General features: G+C 38.7%; 1 protein-coding gene across 2 annotated transcripts in view; it reads left to right on the top strand.

Annotated features, from left to right (window-relative positions):
- Nucleotides 1-241: 241 nt before the first annotated feature.
- Nucleotides 242-20356, top strand: part of IPO7 (importin 7) — a 53425-nt gene continuing 33310 nt past the window's right edge. Inside the window, exon 1 of one of the 2 annotated variants that reach the window (XM_001367404.4) lies at nt 242-519. In XM_001367404.4, coding sequence (XP_001367441.1) covers nt 436-519 — 84 coding nt within the window. In that variant the 5' untranslated portion in view covers nt 242-435. The remainder of the gene's footprint in view (nt 520-20356) is intronic. The other variant, XM_016423428.2, reaches the window with a different exon arrangement.

Genomic DNA, 20356 nt, shown 5'->3' with positions numbered 1-20356 from the left:
AGGTCCAAGTCCAGTACTCCATGTCTGACCATTTAATTAAAGGTAGAAGAAAGGTATCTTTGAATATCCTTTTATAGACCAAAGGAAAAGAAGGGAGAGCACGAGCTCGGCTTCAATTTCTTCTATCCAACCTTTGTTTCTCCCTGCCTACTCTGGAAGGGAAGCAGTGTCCTTAAGCCACGTGGGTTGTTGCCTGGGGGCGCTGGGAGACTACAACTCCCAGGGCACTCCGCGCGGACGCGCAGACCGGAAGTGGCTCGCGCGCCTCCCGCCTCCCCGCCTTGGAGAAGAGGCTCTATCCGGGGCCTTGGCGCTCCTCTTTCCTTTCGCGCCGGTTGCCGCTGCGGAGCGCGGCGGGTCCATGTGCGCAGCGAGCGGCGCTACTCGCGGCCCAGCACGACCCCGAGCGCTCCCCCTGCCCCCGGCTCGCCGGCCATGGACCCCAACACCATCATCGAGGCCCTGCGGGGCACCATGGACCCAGCCCTGCGGGAGGCCGCCGAGCGCCAGCTCAATGAGGTACGGAGCGGGCGGCCCCGCGGGGCCTGGCTGGGAGGCGGGCTGCGGGCTGCGGCCGAGGCCCCGCCAGGGAGGGCCGAGGGGCGCCGCCGGCCCGAGGCAGCGGCCGCAGAAGGGCTGAGGCTGGGCTAACCAGAGAGGCGGCGCCTGGGCCCGGCCCGGCCCGAACCGGGCCGGGGCTGGGCCTGGGGCCTGAGGCGGCGGCGGGGAGGATTCGGCCTCGCGGGAAGGGCTCCCCCTGAGGCGGGGCCGCTCTGTCCGTCCGGACACATGGCCCGGACACTCCGAGGTCGGGCCGGCTTGGGCCTCGCTGCCCCCGATCAGTCCCGGCGCCCCGGGCCACGTTGGGCCACTCCTCCAGCAACGTCTCCCGGGAAAGGGGCCGCGGCCGGGACTGAACAGGGGCGCATCCCGCCCGGCCCCTGCAGCAGCCAGGTGGTGGCTGGGGCCGCTGAGTCCCCACCGGACCGTGCATCCATCCCTGCCCAGGATGTCTGGTAAGGACGGCAAGCTGGTCTAGCCACAGCCAGCCGGCTGCAACTCTACAGGTGTGCGTTCTGTTGCTTCTGGATGGACCAGATGACCTCTTGACCGGTCCTCCCCCCAGCCTCACCATCCTAGGATCCCAAGAGACTGAGGTTAATGGACCTGGCCTTTGGTCATTAGCTCCACCATCACTGATTGACTACGTGACCTTGGGCAATGATTCTCACTGTCCCTGTCTCCCCCCCACCCCCCCATTCATTCTCCCCTTCAGCAGAATGAGGATGATTCCTGCTCTACCTGATCTACAGGGTTGCTAGGGTCAGAGGGCTTTGAGAGATACTGCATTGGCTTTTTTGCCTCATAACCTCTCTTAGAACAAATTAGCACCTGGAAATCATATTGGTGATATTTTAATAGTACCTTTATCATGTAATAACGGAGCCTAATTCCTGAGACCAATCTTGTTGGGAATTTTGATGCAACTGTTTTTAAATTGTACCATTTTTACTAAACTTCAGAACATTTATACAGCAGCATCCTTAAACGGTGGGGGTTGTGTGTGATGCATGTTTACTGTAGGCTAAGAATTTTATTTTATTCTCACTATTGCTACTTCAAAGGAATACTCTGTTAGGTAAAATTCTTTATTTCAATGATGGTATGGCCTTTAGTGAATCATTTGTACTGACTCATCAGTGAGTACTGGATGTTAAGTTTGAGATGACTAGAGGACATCCTGTTGTAGATGTCCAATAGGCAGCTGACAACAAACCTAGAAGGTAAGTAGTATCCACACATTATAATAGTATTTTCCATATCTGTCAGTGTAAATGTGAGTGAAAGCATCTTTGAATCTCCTGTCACACTCAGAAAGAGAAATGAGACAGCATGCATCACTTTATATTTCCTTTTGTCAGACCCATCTATTTCTGAGGCAATGCACCTGCCATCTCTAGAGGAGGCTGAGAGACTCATTGCATCTCTAATACACTGGATATTATAGAGACTATTATAAGATTCTTGACCTCAAGAAGCTTCATCTTTAAAAAAGTTTAGTTTGCAGTACTGAAATAGTTTCTCTTTTAGATCCTAATGTTCGTTTTCTAATTTTGTTACCTCTAATTTGTAAAGGTCGGTTTGAATTAGACTTTCTGCTGTCATACAAAGGTTCAGGATTGCTTCTTCATATTCTGAGTACCTCAAAGTCACCTTGGGCAAGCAAGCTGTCAGAGGGAAGGAATTTCTACTGTTATTAACTGTATTAATTGTTTTTTATTTTGTGATACACAAGTGCTAGGGTTTAATATAGTTCATTTCCTACATCACTTTGGAGTACTATAAAAGTTTAAAGAACTGATTTCTTTCCTTTAAAAAACCTTTGGCTTAATAATGACATAACTGTAATGGTTAAAAACCTATCTTGTGGATTTGCTAATTTAAGAGAAGATGTAATTTGAAAGGAAGATGGGGGAGGTAGACTAGATAGCTAAATATAATTAAATTTAATTTGTTTTAACATTCAAATATTGAATCCCTTAATAGGTCAGCAAACATTAATCGCCCTCACTGTGAACAAACAAAAGGGCCCCTGCCCTTAATATGTATTCTCTTGTGGGGAGACAAGCACATGGATGTATATAAAACACATTAAAAGGTAGATACAAAGTAACCTTGTGGGAGAAGGGAATTGTAGTTAGGGAGAAACTGGGAAAGGCAACATATAGAAGGTGGTGCTTGAGCAAATTTTGAAGGATGCAGCTATATGAAGATAGCATCTGCTACAAGGCAGGTATGGCTGGATCTCAAAGAATGTGAAGGGGGAGTGGCCTTTATTAAGGCTTGTCAGGTGGGCTAGAGCCAGCTTGTTAGATGGACAAACACTGGATGTGAAAGAAATGGCACCTTGGACAGAGGGCCCAATTTTGAAGTCAGATGACCCAGTTTAAATCCTGGTACTTCTACTATGTAAAATCACTGTCTCCTGTCCTCAGTTTCTGCATGTGTACAATAAAGGCAGTGAACTAGATGAACTTCAGAGTAGAAGCTAACCCCCAATTGTGTTTAGAAGATTTGAGATAGATGATCTGCAGGAAAGCTTTTTACTACTTAGTCATTCTGGATAACTCCTACTTCAGTTGAATGACATTTTCTTAAGGCCTGTTCCTGAATTAGGGGTTGAGGGTACTGCTACACAAATGGAACTTCTCAAGGAGCTAACATTCTATTGAACTCTTAAATATTCAATAAGTCCCATTCACTTTTAGTTTGCTGGAAACTCAAATCATAGGTATGGTTGGCCAAACAGTGAATTAACATAACACTTAACCCTGGTAGTTGAACCTTTTGCAGATACTTTGCTGTTTTTATAAAGACTTTTTTCAAATGATCCTTCAAATGGGGGTGGGAGGACAGGGATCAATAAAATTAGCTATAAAATGAGGAAAACAGAGGCTCATGGAAGAGAAGAAACTTAACCAGGAATGTAGAACTGAGACCCTGGGCCTTTTTCTATCCAGTCAGCTTTCTTTTATAATATGCTGCCTCTCAGTGGCTTTTGAATATTTTGAACACTGCTGAATCCTCATCTTTGTCAAAGAAATTTCTGGCATCTTGCCTGCATTTTGTGACCCAGTTGACATTTAAGTTTTACATCTTTTTTGAAAGTTTATGCCAATTTACTTTTTTTTTTTCTAACCTGGAAAACTGATTAGAATGTGTTCCCTGGTGCTGCCACCAGTCCTCTGCTTTTTGCCTTTTCTGATCAGCTCCCTTTGAATTTGGCTAACTAGTTCATCATCTGGAAAGATGAGTTAGGAAGCACTCAGATAAATCTTCATTAGAGGCTTAAATATAATAAGAATGAGGAAATGATATTTTGTTTTGGATAAATCATTTTTTGGGAAAGGGATAGAAACTGTCAGCTGTGGCAGTGTTACATTCCATTGAAGTCATTTTTCATTGATTTGGTTAAGAGAAAAATGTGATTGCTATTTGGCATTTTCTCTTCAGGATAAAACTATACTTAGTCATTGTCTATCCCTAACTAAAATTTTTTTCAAGCCACTTTTATGTTCCCATATATATGTTGGTGATAGAAATAAGACTGTAAGGTAGCAGTAGACTGGAAAAAAAACGACTCTACAGGAAGCTGGTATACCTAGGTCTAATCACAGCCCTGCTTAGTGCCTTACACCTAGGAAGCACTTGATAAAAAAATTTTGGACTGAATTTCTAAATTGTCAGTCTTTAAAATCTGACCCCAACTGCCTCTCTTCTGATACCTTATCTCCTAGCTTTCTTTCACCCTTGGAATGCACTTCCTCTTCACCTCTCACTTTTAAGGTCCTTTGTTTACTTAAAAATTCAGCTCAAGGGATACCTATTACATGGAGCTTTTCCTAAACCACCTCCATTTACTAGTACCCCCTTCTAAATTACCTTGTATTTCTTTTGTATATATTTATATATACATACTTATTGTAAGATAGAACATAAGCTCCCTGAAAGCAAGGACAGCTTTGTTTTTATATCATTGTGTCCACAGTATCAGGAAAATGCCTGCCACATAATAATGCTTAATAAATATTTGTTGCTGAAAATCCTTTCTGGATTCATTTGCCTGATCTGTAAAATGAGAATGTTTGACTAGTTGATTAATGAAAGTTTTAACATTCTATAATTATATAAGAGAGTGCATTCTGCCAGGTTGGTTAAAGATTCAATTAAATAAATATGACATGTTACATATTTTCTCTATGGAAGAAAACCCTGGGCCTCTTAACAGGCCAAATTTATTGCTTGGCTTTATTGAATTTACCTGAAGGGATGAGTAAAAATACTTTCATTAAGCATTTACTATAAATTTCAAAGTCTTCATTTCACAGGCTTTATAAGTTCTCTAAAATGGACTTTTAAATTTTCTATCCTCTGTGCCTAACACATTTCCCCACATATCACAGTGTTACTTAAAGATTGAATATGCCACACTATGCTAGTGTATGGTCAAGTAGGAAGGCTGGATTTGGAGTCTCAGGATATGAGGTTAAATTCTGGCTTTGATATTTTGGACCTTTGTGCACCTTAATCTTGGGCACTTAATCTCTGGGCTTCAGTTTTCTCTTATAAAAAATAAGAGGTTTGGGCTATCTAGCCTTAAATCCTTTGAAAGTCTGATGGCATAGCTCTCTGGCTCACCATCTTAATGTCTCTATGAATGTGCATATAGTTTCCTTTATAAGGATCAATGTTTCTGTATACACACTTTGATATTTGTTGTCATTGTTCTTCTGACTATGTGGGTCACAGACCTCCCCCACTCAAGTGTGAGTGGGGTGTTTACACTTTTTGGTAATTAAATCTAAAAATGGGCAGGGGAGTTAATTTAAACTTTACATTTCCTAGGCAGAAGAGTGGTAAGGGCTAGGCAATTGTGGGTTAATTGACTTGCCCAGGATTACACAGCTGGGAAGCTAGGACCTCCTATCTCTAGCCCAGTTCTGAATCCACTGAGCCATCCAGCTGCCCCCATGGAAATTTCTTGACAAAGCTGCTGGAGTGGCTTTTTAGTTTCCTTTTCCATCTGATTAAGGCAGATGGGTTAAGTGACTTGCCCAAGGTCCCACAGTTAAGAAGTAGCTGAGGCTGGTTTTGAACCTGGGTCTTCCTGACTCTAGTCCCATGTTTTGGGACTAGAGTCATGTCACTGAGCTATCCAGCTGCTGCCTTTGATATTTATAAGTCGGAGGGGAGGTTTACTGTCAACTTTTTAATTCAGCCAGACATAAGAGGTATAGAGACAAAAAGAGAGCATTCTCTGACCTTGAAGAGCTTACAGATCTATTATTTATTTGTGTTGACCTGCAAAGTAACAACATCTTGAAATTACTGTTATCTTGAGTCCGAATGGAATAATCACTTAACATATAATTAGAAAGTAGGTGTGCATGTCAGAAATTTCATCTTCGATTCTCATTTGGAGATACTGAAAAGCTGTCTTAGAGAGGCTTGTTAGTCAGCATCCCTGCACAGTGAAGTTTTTTTCCTCCTTTAATGGTAATATTATGAGAGACAAAAAGCAAAGGATCCTGGAAATGCAGTTATATTGGAGTAAACGTTGTACTCAAAAGGGAAGCTCTATTAGGCTTTTCCTGTCTCTGTGCCTGCACTACTCAGTTCCTTAGTTCTTCACACTTATTAAATCATAGTTCAAAAAAATTGCATTATACTTATCTCACAGAGCTCTTATATAGGAGAACCTTATAAACATGAACTATTATTAAGTGCTTCCTAAGAGCAAGGCACTGTGTTCTTTTAATACAAACTTGGATTAAAAAATTAATTTCTTCAGGGGATAGATTAAAAAATTTTGTTGATTTGTTTTCAGATGTCTGGCTCTTGGTTTTCCTTCTATCTGTTGGGCCACTCCTACTCAGAGTCCTTTGCTGGATCAGCACCCATAGTACATCTCCTAATTGTTAATGTGCCTCCAAATCTCAGTTCTTGCTTGCCTTCTTCCCCTCTAATTCTCTGTTATTCATTCGCTTCAGTCATGTCCATGTTCAGTCTAAACTGTAATCAAAAATGAAATCTCTACACCACTGCCTTTCTTGTTTCTTGTCCAAGCTAAATATCAGTCAATGAGAATTTATTAAGTACTGTGCTAGGTGCAGTTTGTAGAAGGACAGAAGTGAACCGGACTCTGCCCTTAAACAGCTCAGATTCTGTCTGTTCCAAACCAAGACTTCCAGACCAGCTTTGCTTCCCTCTCTCCTAGCCTCCTCCCCATCTTGCTGCCCAAAGGAGCTGTTAGAGATTCCACTCTTCTGATTAGTGATTAGCTTTCCCATACCACTCTTTGAGCTCCAGCTTCTTTGTATAATTATCTCCTTTCTGATAACCTCCAATTCTGGAACTGTCTACCATCCCCAAGAAACTATGAACACAATTTTCCTTTAAAAGAGAAGCTTATATCATTTTAAAAGAATAGCACAGATAAAAATCATTCTGATTTGATCAAAATTAAATCCAGCTCTTCTATTATTCCTGGATATATGCCATTATTCCTTGATAGGATGTCTCAATCTGTTCCCCTAAGGACCACCCCCTCACTATCCCCATAACTTTTTGTGTCAGATTCCTTGTGACTCCATTTGGGGTTTTCTTGGCAAAAATACTTTCTATTTCTTTCCCAGATTATTTTTTAGATGAAGAAACTGAGGCAACTGGGGTTAAGTGACTTGCCCAGGGTCACACAGCTAGTAAGAGTGTTTTCTCAGGTCCACCTGATTACATGTCCAGGTCTCCATTCATTGCTCATTTACTGACATTTTAAACATTCCTTAAACTCATTGAACTTTGTAGGATAGGCACTAATAGACTTGAAACCATGTCTTTTTTGCTCTCAATTCCAGCCCTTTGGCCACTTCTGAACTATGGAAATGTTTACACTCTAATAGGAGAATTAAGATGTTTTAAATATTGACATAAGCAAAAACTGATTAATGTTTTTATCACCAGTGCATTGAATATTGTCTCTCACACATGATAGGCACTAAAGAATTGCTTGATGGTTGGCTAATGTAACAAAATTTTGAATATAATAAATGTCTAAGAGTAGAAGGTATCAACAGTGCTATAAGAGATCCCAGCCCTAAATGGGAAAGTAAAAGATGAGCTTTGAATGATGATTAGGATTTTGCCCAGGTTGGTTGAAGATAATGGGAATACTAGGTATGGGGCACAGCTTGACTTGAGCAAATTCTTGTAAGAGGAAAAGTTCCTAGAATCAATTTGGCAAGATCATTGAATCTGTCACAGAGAAATAGTTTCATTTACTTTTTACCAATAAATATTTGGTTTAGCAAGTTTGCTTCACAGCAGTAGAAAAATGTTTGAAAAGAAAATGTGGAGAGCATCACTTTATTTTCCATTGTAGCCCTCCCCCACTCCTTAGAGGGACATTACTTATATTAATAAAGTAAAAAAATTCAGCAAAACTAATGGAAAAAGTTTGTTAGAATCTTATTCCCTATCTTTGCAAATATACATGCGGGGATGGGAGTACAGTGTAATTTTAAAAGTTGTATTGCTTTTTTTTTAGCATCACTTTTTCTAGAATATGCAATGAATGTAGTTTTAAAAAGTATAAATATTTGTCTAGATTAAAAGTCTTTTGGGCAGCTGTCATATTTAATAATTGCTCTAATATTCAAAAATGTTACACTTAAATAGTGTGGTCTTTTGGGAGCAGATTTTTCATTGCCCAAAATACTGCAACCAACTGCATTCCTAATGTGTGTATGTCTGTGTGTTGGGGCAGATGAGGATAGGGATTTGGTGGAAACTCATCATCATTCTTGGGAAAATTCAAAGTCTATAATCTGGACAGTTGGAAAGTGTGGGTTAGGGAAGAGCATATTATCTTTAAGAAAAGGGAAAACGGGATTTTAAGCAAGATTTGGAGTTCTGAAGTGTCTTAAAGAACAAAAGTATAAAGTTGCCTATATCTTAAAATAGATATGATTGTAACTGAATATGAAAGCTTAGGAATGCACTCATTTCATCAGGCTGCCTGCCAGATGATTTGGTATGGTACATGTTAAATTTATTGTGCAAATCTTTTAGAGACCAAGTGCCCAAACTGCAACCTTCACACTGCATGTGTTACCTCAGACAGGGGAAGAAGTGCTCCCATTGGGCTGCTGGGCAGAGTGGTGGGTGATATGAGAAATGTCCTCAGGTACATGTGGAGAGGGGGAAGGAAGCAACCCCCTCTGGCATGGATGCCATAAGTTTGCCAACATGGTACTAGATATTTCGGGTATAGTATGATTTAGCTTGACATTCAAGGCTTTAACCTCCCCTGTTTAGTGTTATTTTCTAGCAAATATATAAAGAAAAATTTCATATCTTTCACTGAGAGAACTCATTACCTAATGAGGCAATCTGTTCTGCTCTGAGTTCTAGGTTTTTTTTCTAATGCTATTGTACTTTTGAATTCAGTTTTAAAAAATATGTATAAGACTTAATTTATCCCTATTAATTACTACTCAGCCCAATGGACTAGCCTATTGATCACTTTGTTTCTTTGATGTTCTGCTATACCTTTAGCTTTGCCATCCAATTTATCACCCAGTCCCTTTAGCACAAAGCTAATATACATTTTAGAAAATTTCAAGTTGTAAGGAAACTGGCCATTTTTTCTGCTCTTACATTTTACAGGTGAGGGAACTAGGACCATAAAGGAGCAGGGTTTGCATGAAATTTTCTAGCTAGTTAGTAGCAGCACCAGAATTGGAACTCCAATGCCTCTATAATTGAAGTGTTATTACATACTGAAAAATCTGCTGTTATTCAAAACCTAGGGAGTCAAATAAAATTACCCTCTCCCCCCCCCCCCCCCCCCCCCCGATTTTCCTCAGTTAATATATTAAGAGAGAATATGCTTCCCCCAAAAAAAGTCAAGCAAAGAGAATAAATGAAGATTAAAGTGATATTTTCTAAATGGAATTCATGGATTTGGGCTTTTCATATTATAAACTCCTTAACAGCACTGTATTTGGAATTAAGCTTTTTAAACATCCCTAGCAGCATTTCAGTTATTTTGTGGTGCTAAATATTTTCCAAATGGTATATTTCTTCTGAAGTAGACTTTCCTTCCTTTCTTCTCTCTTTCCTTCCCCTTCCTCCTTTTTTAGTAGAGGGGGCATAGATTATTATTGGCTATTGGTTTTGTAGGCTTGGTTAGTGTTGGGTAAGGGGAGAATAATAAGCATACTGTGCATACAATATGTTTTTAAAGGTAGGGTATATTTTATAAGATAAATAATAATTATCATTCTTAGGAGAAAACAATTCCTAATGTTGGAATATAGTATAGTGGATACTACTGGATTTGGTAGATGGAAAAACCTTTGGATTCTTTGGCTGTTCAACAAAAAGGTCATCCAGTGACACAGCATGTTTAGGAGAATGCTTTGAGGAAGCTTTGCTCAAATACCAGATTAATATGCTCTAGAAAAGGTGTTCCCAGGTTCTTCTATAGGCCTTCTTTCTCCTTAATGGCATTAAATATTTATTAATAATAAATTATATATATTATATGTTATATATATAATAAATAATAAATAAATATCAAATATTTATTTATGGTGACTATTCTATTATTCAGTCAGTATAAAGGAACCCAAACCAACAATTCATAAACCCAGAAGTTATTACTTGCCATTTGACAATAATAGGACGAAGAGCAGATTGATTGAAAGGCAGCAGAGTTCAGCGAAAAGATTATGGAGCTTGGAGTCACACATTTGAACTGTAGTCTCAGCCAACTCTTAACACATATTAACTTTGTGGTTAATTCAGAGCTAAAATGATTAACCCTAAACTCCCTATCTAGTGTTGGTTACAAAAATAAAATAAGATCAGTTGTGAAAGTCTTTTGACAGAAAATGCTCTGTAAATCTAAGGTCCCAGTTACAGTTCTTGCTAGTATTGAGGTTTGCTTTTCCCTGAAGAATTTGCTGACTGAAAGACATTAATTTTTTCAGAGTTTTGAACTAAATTTTAACATGAAAAACTACTGCCTGAGTAATTGACAAACTTTGGATGGCTTATACTTACCAACATATACCATAATTTGTTCAGCCATTCCCCAATTGAGGGGCTTATACTTGATAATACCATGAAACAAAGAAATTCTGGTAAAATTTAAGTAAAGCTTTGCTCATAGCTACTTGTACTAGCTCTAGTTCATTTTTCATTTCTGGAGTTTGTCATTCCCTTGAAGTAAATGTGCTGAGTGTTGGGAGTTCTGAAGTCTTTCTTGGCTTTTGAGGATGGCAAAATCCTGAGATTAAAAATAATCATCTTTGAGAGCCAGCTTCAAGATGGCAGTCAGTTTCTTTCCCTTTAGTACCTTATAGGATCATATATTTTAGAGCTAGAAGAGACCTTTGAGGTCATAAGCCCAACTCTCCTTTTACAGATGAGCAAATAGACCAAGATTGCTTAAGGGATTTCCTAGTGCCACATGGTTGTGTTTGGCAGGATTTTGAACCCAGGTCCTCCTGAATTGCCCTGTCCACTTTGCTTCATCCAGACAATTTATCTCAAGCTTTGATCACTCATCCTCATCTCTGTGCAGTTCAAATGAGCACGTTCCTTATGTCTTCTGTATTCCTACTGCTTTTCTAGCCTTCCCTCTCCTCAACTGAAACCTAAGGGAGTTAGTTATTGAACAAAACTGAAAATGATGGCTGTGTCCACTACAGGTTTGCTGTTTATCAACTTAATACTACAGCATGGCAATCTTCTTAACGTTACTCGATTCTCCATTCCATTCCCCACAATGGCTGTTCCAAATCTTCTCTTTTTTGAAATGTCATATATCACACTAACCCTTCTTAACCTACCCCCAACCAAAAGGCCTCATCTTATTCTTTACTAAGAAAATCAGAGACTATTCATTGTGAATTTCCTCTTCTTTTCTTACCTCTTGATCTCTTGTTCATTCCCTGACTTCTCCTTTACTCCCAGTCTCTTTGATCCTCTGCTCCCTTTTTCAGCAGATTTCCCCTACTATCTTTTTCTCATTCTTTTTTTAAATCTAGTTTTTTATAGATGGATTTCTTCCAGACAACTATGAAAGGGTAACAGCCTCTCTCATCCTGAATAATTAGATATGGTCATAATCCTAAGTTATTGTCTTATCTAACTTTTTCAACCCATCAGCCACCCTCTATTGAAGAACTTTGTTTCAGAAAGGGTGCTAAGCCTGGACATAAAAGAAAAGTCAAAGCAATCCCCGCTCAAGGAGATTAGTTTGTTTAATGGTTTGTTTAATGTGGACAGAATTCATGTGAATAGTCACATACAATATAGAAATTAAAAGTTTCTCAATCACCATCCTTTTTGATTTTTGTAGGTTTCATATTGTTGACCTGCAGGGTCATTGCCACTCACAGGGCAAGCAAGTCAACATAGTTAAAGTAGGAGGGCACCCAGAGGGAGAGACAGGAGGTTTGTAGCAGACAATTCAAATCACGACCACAATTTTCCCACTACCACCTTTCCTCAGATTCCAATGAAGATAGCCCTGGATTAGGGGTAGCAATGTTCCCAAGATTACCAACTGCTTTTAATTTGGAGAAGGAATCCATCTTCCTAACAGCCTACAGTATCTGCTGACCAACTGCCACCACTAGGCAGGTAAACCCAAAGAGTTTGAAGATCATGGAAAGAAATTTCTTGGCACCAAAGGCCTTGATACAGCCAAGTAATTCAACATGAGAAACTGATAAGATTTTACTAGGAGAAATCCTTATTTGTTAAAGATGAATTACTATCTGCTTTGCCCTTGTATTCTGAGAGCGATAGGACTGTTCCATCTCACTTGGAACTAAAGCCATTTCCCCTTAGAATGTAAGGAACTTTAGAGCATACAGACTTTTACTTTGCTATTTGTATTCTCAGCATTTCATTTGTTTATAGTTGTGACTCCATTTGGAGTTTTCTTGGCAAAGACACTGGAGTGGTTTGCTATTTCCTTTTCCAGATCATTTGACAGATGAGGAAACTGAGGCAAATGGGTGAAGTGACTTGCTTAGGGCCAACACAACTAGTATTTGAAGCCAAATTTAAAACAGCCCTTCCTGACTAGGCCTGGTGTTCTTTCTGCTGTCTCAAATTCCTGTCAACTCTGCACATAGCAGGCCCTCAATAAATGCTCATTTATTCATTAAATTCATTCTTTTAAACTTGGAATCCATAGCCCTCATTGGGGGCAGCAGTTATTATAGAGAAGAGGTCAGCTTTCCTGGCCACCAGCTGCCACTATTGGAGAAGTAAGCCCAATAGCCCCAGGAATGGCAGTACCCTCAACCCCACACCTGTTCTTCCAGCCTAGATCTCACAGCCATTAAATTATCCCAGTAAGTAATTCTTATATAAGAGACTATGACCTGGTAATTTCATCTGTGAGTGCTCCTATAACCCTTAATTTCTTAGGCAACCATAGCTTTGAAGACCAGGAGAATAAAGCTCTTGGTATTGTCTGATGGTTCCACATCAGAAGTAAATATGATATAAAAATATGATATAAATATGATTTTTAACAGTAGAAATAATATTAAGGAAGATGTGTTGCCATCTGTTTTGTTGCTATACCCTAAGTACCATGAAACCTTTCCATCTGATTTAAAATGGAAATCTTCCATATCTTTTGTTTGTCCCATTAGAATATATACTCCTGGGATCAGGGACTGACTGACATTTCTTTTTGTATCTTCAGAATTTTGCACCTAGTAAATACTTAATAAATGTCATTTCATTCATTCTGTAACTAATTGAAATTCCCAAAAGGCTGTATATATTTAGTTTATTAATTGGTTGCTCAAGAAAATCTTAACTAACAGTAGACTCCCTTCACGGTCCTAACAAATGCCAAAACAACACCGAGGCAGGAAAGCTGGACCAGAAAAAAAAGTTATAAGCACAAGCAGCTAGGCTGGACAAGAAAGAGCAAGAGCATGGCCAGAAAGGGGCAAAAAAAGAGAGAGACCAACTTCTCCTGGTACATGTCTTATATACCCCTTGTAACATCATTCCATCTTTCCCAGGACATCTCTGTTTGGGAAAAACTGTCCCAGAAAAGATGGCTCAGAGAGGGTTCTCAGAAGGACGCTAACACACTGCTGGCTGAACCACCATACTTTCTAAAATGGGGGCTAGAGCGACTGACTTTATTACCTAAGAGAGTTCTTATTTATAGATAAATAAGGAGCAAGTTTCTTTCTTTTCTACAAAAGCCAGCCTTGTGAGATGCCCCTAAGCCTAATTGTTCTTAAAAAAAGAGTAAAGATCCAGACAAAAGAAGGGAGGACTAAGCCCAGTTTCAAAGGGGAAGGGGAGTTGGGGGATTATCTTGTTTGTGTCTTTAAAATTAAACTTCTTCAGGGGCAAAAGAGAAAACCATTTCACAATTCTGTATAACAACTCATTAACTTTCCTTCATGAAACTTCTGAATACTACTTTGAGGCATTGTTCATTCTTTATCTTGCCTACATTTCTGTTATTTCTTAGTTTGCTTTGCTGGATCATCTAATATACCTCTACAAAAGGGATGTATATCTACCTTGGTAAACACAAAACTTTCCTGGGCTTTCTTTTGTCCAGTTAATCTTTTTAGTTCCCATTGGTTTAGTTATCATCTCTATTGGAAGGTCATTCTCAGATTTAGATTTCCAAACTAGCCTCTTTCTTGAGTTCTGGTATCACTGACTGCTGAACATTTCAAATTGGATGTTCCATAACTTTTCTAGCTCATGTCTATTCCATATAATAGGGGAAAAAGAAGAAAAACTAATCAATATATTCCTAAACTTACATCTTTCTTCTACAGCTAGTCTGCCACCTCTTCAAAAAATATGTAGTATCATATCTTTTCTTGGAGTAGAAGCTTGAGAATAATAATTTTATAGCTTTTAAATTTCTATTATTTTGTTCCCAGTATGGCCTCTTTGATTGATTTCCCAGTCAGAATGATTTTCCTCAAGTAAGGATCTGACTTGGGAACTCTTCTACTTAGTATTTTCTCTGTAATCAATTATAACTTTTCTCTTCACCTAGACCCAACCTATGTTTCGCATTATTCTTTATTTCGCATTATTCTCCTTCCTACACTCCAGCAAAGTTTGACAAACTGACTGTCTCTGACACACAGAATGAACTTCTATCTTCTGCCTGTTCCTTGCACTTGAGGGATTCACAGAATTCCTTAGTTCTTTCAAGATTGAGTATAAATACCAGTTTTCTACTTGAAATCTTATCTGATCCCTTTACTTGCTTAATGCTGTCATTCCCTACATTGTATTTATTTTATATTCCTTATTTATATGTACATGTTATCTTCCCTGCTAGAATCTAAGCTTCTTGAGAGAACAGGAATTGTTCATTCTTTTTGTTTATATCCACACAGCCTATCATGCCTGATATAGTAGTAGAATTTGCAAAATGCTTATTGATTGATGAAAATTAATTCAAATGGGTGAGAGAAAATCATGACCAAGACTTAGTCCCTCCTTATTTCCATTTTTTTTACCTTTGTATTGTCAGTGCCTTGCATCTCAGTAATAGATTTTTAATAATAATGACTGTTTGTATCTCTTACTGTAAGAGAAGAGAGAGTCAAAGATGACTCCATGGTTTTATACCATTGGCAGAAATAACAGGCTTCAGAAGGGAAGCTGGTTTTTGAGTAAAGATAGGTTGAGTGTTAGATATGGGAGCTCAAGAAAGAAGTGACAACAGAATTATTCTCAGATCTTAATTGAAGTTATGAGAATAGGAGGAATAGTGTAGATAGCAGAATGTCTTAAGACTGAACCTTGGTGGAGTATGTGTTTTTAAGAGGTCTAAAGAAGTAGTAAGATTAGCTATTTAAAATGAATTGTTATTGATATCTTTGGAGTTTTTTTTTTACATGATCTGCATTTTCCACCATATTACTGTACCTCCCTTACCCCTTAGCCATCTCTTCCAACAAAGAATAAAATGGGGGTGGGGGTGGAGATTAGAGGGTATTTAACTGCTGACCACTCCTAGAGCTTCTCATTGATCCTCATTTTTGTTCTCATGAATCTTCTTTGGGACCAAGTTTGGTCCTTATAATTTCACAGCATATTTTTTTCCTTTCCATTTACTTGCTTATATTCATTGTGTGTATTGTTTTTATTGTTCTGATTCCTTTGCATCAGTTCACATAAGTCTTCATATGCTTTTCTATATTCATCATTTGTTGCAGCATAATAAGATTTTGTTACATTCGTGTACCACAACTTGTTTAGCCATTTTTTAGTCAGTAGGCATCTACTTTGTTTCTAATCCTTTGCTACTACAAAAAGTGCTGCAATAAATATTGAGTGTGGATAGGGCCTTTCTTTTTGTCATTGATTTCCTTACAAATATAAGCTTTGTAGTGGGAACTCTGGGACAGAAAGTTTCAGCATTTTAGTCACTTTACACCTAGCTTAATGGGAGAAATCTTAGTCTCTTTGGAGATTATATAGAAGGAGACAATATAGAAGAAAGCTAAATAAAAAATAACAGTGCGAGGTTCATTAGCACATTTAGGGAGGCTTAGCCTTGAAAAGGATAGAAATTTTGAGGTGGCTAGAAAGGTGTAGATTGTCTTCTGAGTTGTGGATAGAGGATTTGGGGCTTTGAGGGTGGAAATGATTTGGAACAGCCTTTATGGAGTGGCAGGGACATAAGGAGTTGAAATGATTTTTTTTTTTTAAGCAGGACATTGTTAGCAGAACAGCCATTTGAATTGAGCAGAATTGGTGAAATTAGATGACAATTGACCCAGAGATTGATGGGGCCAAATGTCAAGATAACACTGTAAAAGAGATAAAATAATGAAATAACTGAAGGGATTGTAAGAAGTTCTAAATGATGATGAGCCTTTGTAGATTGAAAAAAAAAGTCTTTGCAGATGATTGTGAGGCCAGTGTGACTAGAGAGTGGAGCTGAAAGGCATGCTTAAGTCATCGAGGAAAGTAGAAGCATGATGAAGAGACATATTTCTTCTTTAAATTTCTCTATCAAAGCATACTGATAGGGATTAGTTAAGTGGTTGTTAGTTACAATGAAGTGCAGGTTTGAAGACCTTAGTTTGCCCATCACTTTTGCCACCATTTAGAAATCCCAGAGGACCTCATTTATCTTGTCTGTAAAATGAAGAGTTCAGCTGGATGATCTTTTGTGATTTTATGATCCTTATCAACTCTAAAATTCTATGTTCAGTGAAGTACCTTGCTCAAATATGTATTACCTTTGCTTTCCTTTCTGGCCCTGTATTTGGGAGCTTTGTGGGAACAGGGCTTTGACCTCTATTCAGTGCCATATTTGGTAGAGTTAGACCAGCTGCTATGGCTTTCTGCCAGTATGAACTCCCTCACTCATAGCTACTATGCTGTTTGGCTCTTGATGATATATGGCTCTGGAAAAGAGGATATGAATGGTACCCATATGAAATATGCCTACTTAAAAGAAATGGTCTTAAAATATGCTGAACAAAGAAAGAACAATTAATCTGTATGTTTTGGTTGTTTAATGTACCCTGTTCATGGTCTTATTTTAGTTTGCATGATTGAAATAGTAACTTTAAGGAGGACTGGAAGACCGAGTACCACTAATGACTTGGATGGTAAGAAATAAGACCAGTACCCTATTGGACTGAGTGAGTTGTCTAGGACAAGGTGTATTTACAATCTATGGTGTTTTCAGATTTTTAAAAGGGAACTTGCAATTAATAATCTATAAGATGATTTGAATGGGAACAGGGAAAATTAAATAAGAAGTTTGCTTGTTTATATTATACTCTTTATTACTGAACCCTTAAGGAATGAACCATTAACAATTTTGGTTTAGTTTGATTTTATTCATCTGGATATTTAATAAAGATTGCATTTATATGGATTATTCATAAATGTGCCTCTTGAAACCTCTGAGGAAAAAAATGGCTTTTCCTTTCAAATTGGCAGTTCTATTTGGAGGTATGGAAGCTTCAGTTGCCTTTATGTTTAGGTTGAAATTCATCAGTAGGCTGTAGAGAGTCCAACAATTTCCTGTCTCTGCTTTTCTAAAAATAGCATTCAGTTCAGACAGACCCAACTAAGAACTATGCCAGTACTGCAACTTTTAATACAGAATCATCCCCAAATCAGGACTCCAAACTTAAATGAAACTGGCATTTGCCAGGGGGTTTTAATCTGTCCCAGTTAGCTGGAGAAAGACGTTAGGTAACTGGTAACCCTTTTATACTTTTAATGTAAATTGCCTAGGCACCTCACCTTTACCAGGAGCATTTAAATTTTAAGCCCTATTTCTAATAGTAGATGATGAAAGGGTTATTTTCTGTTATAAATATTTCTAGGGTCAGAGCAAGTGATTTTGAAAGATAAATTTTTAGATTGCCGTAAACACTTTATCTAAAGCATATATATAAAACCTCGACACCCCACATTGAGCACTTTGGATACACACACATGCCCCCTCATTAGATTTTATTTCTTTATAATATACAGTATATTTTAAAGTTATGATAGGTCCTATAGAAATCTATCAGAAAGAATTTTTTGAATATTTTCATTTCAAGTTTTTTCTAATTGTTAGATTTTGTCATTTAATCATTCCTCTTCCTTGCCTGCCTTACCCCTAATAACCCTACTGATATAGAAGGTGATTGATCTCGTATATTTTTTCATCTTCATATATTTAAACAAATCTCTTCTCCCTAAGGAGAAACACACCAACTTTTTTTGTATTCAGTGATGCTCAGCTCACTTATCATCGTGTGAGTAGGCAAGTGCTATAACTTCTGAACCTTATTTTAATACTTTTAAAAAATTCTTTTTGATATAATTTATAGAGCATTCTCTTCTTTCTTCATTTTATATCAACTCACGTGTTCTGCTCTTTCAAAATTGTTTTCGTTATTGAAGCACATGTCTGATTTGCTCTCCTGGTTCTGCTCACTTAATTTTTCATCCCTTCAGATCTCAGAATCCATGCCTTTCATCATTTCTTATAATTAGAATATTCATTATAATTTGTATCCTATAATTTGTTCAGCCAGCCCATAATTGATGGGCCCCCACTTTGTTGTCAATTCTTCTATTGAGTTTTTTGTACATAATGCCCCTTTCCTTTCTGTCTTTGAACTCCTTTGGGGGGGGGACATGATGGCAGAGCTGGAGGTCTGTGGGTAGGTAGGTGTGTAGTATAATTTCAAACTGCTTTCCAGAAGAGTTGAACCAATTCCTAGTTCCAACACAGTGTATTATCATGCCTACCCTCCTCTTGCCCATCCTTTTTTGGTCATCTCTGTCAGTCTGCTGGCATAATCATACTATAAGTAGTATTATCCTCATTTTATAGATAAAGACAGTGAAATGCAGAGAAGTAAATTTCTTGTGCTCATAGTTTCAGAGCCAGGTCAGTCAATCAGTAAGCATTTATTAAATGCCCATTATGTGCCAAGCACTTTATAAGTGCCTTCTGATCCCGTCTTTCTTAAACCACTGTGCCTTTCATTGCTACTGGAATGTTAGGGGGGGGGGCTCATTTTCACAAATCTCTTTCATTTTTATATTGTTACAAAGCATTTTCATCTTTTGTCAGGTTATTCATAATTATATTAATTTTATGGATGAGGATACCAAAGACATTAAGTACTTATTCTTCCCAGTTCAGCCTTTACATATATCCCCACTAGCTTCCCCACACAGGTTAAGCCCAAGGTACTCCAGAGAGTCAGGAAGCAACATGAGTCAAATTTGAGCACCATCTGCTTGTGGGACTTGATAAAAGTCAGTGCTGAACCCCATGAAATGGCAGCAATTCCAACTCATTGTCAGATATACCCTAAGCACTTGGGGACTTCCCCATCTTACTTGAGACTGTAATCTGTCATATATATATATACTGTCTCTCCCATTAGAATGTGAGTTCCAGGGGGCAGCTGGGCTCAGTGGATTGAGAGTCAGGCCTAGAGATGGGAGATCCTGGGTTCAAATCCAGCCTTAGATACTTTCTAGCTATGTGACCCTGGGCAAGTCACTTAACCCCCATTGCCTAGCCCTTACCACTCTGATGCCTTGGAACCAATGCACAGTATTGATTCCAAGACGAAAGGTAAAGTTTAAAAAAAAAAAGAATGTGAACTCCTTGAGTGAGGACTGTCTGTGTTTTATATTTGTACATCCAACACTTAGGCAATGCTTTGCTTGCAGTAAGTTAACAATAAATAATAAACATTAATAAAAACTTCCTTCATTTATGAAGTCTGTACTATATGCTTGGCACTGTGCTAAAAGGGAGAGAGGAATATAATACAAGAAGAAAGGTTCTAATAGAGGCAGATACCCATGGGGAACTGAAAAGCAGAGGAGGACACCTTCATGGAGATTTGTTTGGAAAAGTCAGAAACAAAGCTGGGAGAAAGGAGTAGGGGGATAGCTTACCTGATATCTTTTGTCTTCACCAGGAGGAATGGGGTACCAACATGGCAGAGTAATGTTTCAGGGTAGAGTCCCTAGCATTGAGGCACTGAAGACCTGGGGGTGAAGAACAGGGCCTCAGTGACTTACAGTTCCAATTGTCTAATGAGTCATAGCTGGAACTTGTAAAGGGCTCTTGTGATCTCTACTCTGCTGGTGCTTATTTTACTGCCTAACAGGGCCTCACTGTGAAGTGTTTTTACTTAGATAAAGCCTCTTATGCACTGTTCAGTAAGGCCCTGATGATATTTGGGTCATAAGAGACAAACCAACTATTTCCACGATTGTG

This window comes from Monodelphis domestica, chromosome 6 (genome assembly GCF_027887165.1).
Source record: "Monodelphis domestica isolate mMonDom1 chromosome 6, mMonDom1.pri, whole genome shotgun sequence".
NCBI classification, from domain to species: domain Eukaryota; kingdom Metazoa; phylum Chordata; class Mammalia; order Didelphimorphia; family Didelphidae; genus Monodelphis; species Monodelphis domestica.
Note: the sequence above shows the minus strand (reverse complement) of the source record. Positions and strands in the feature narration are given on the sequence as shown.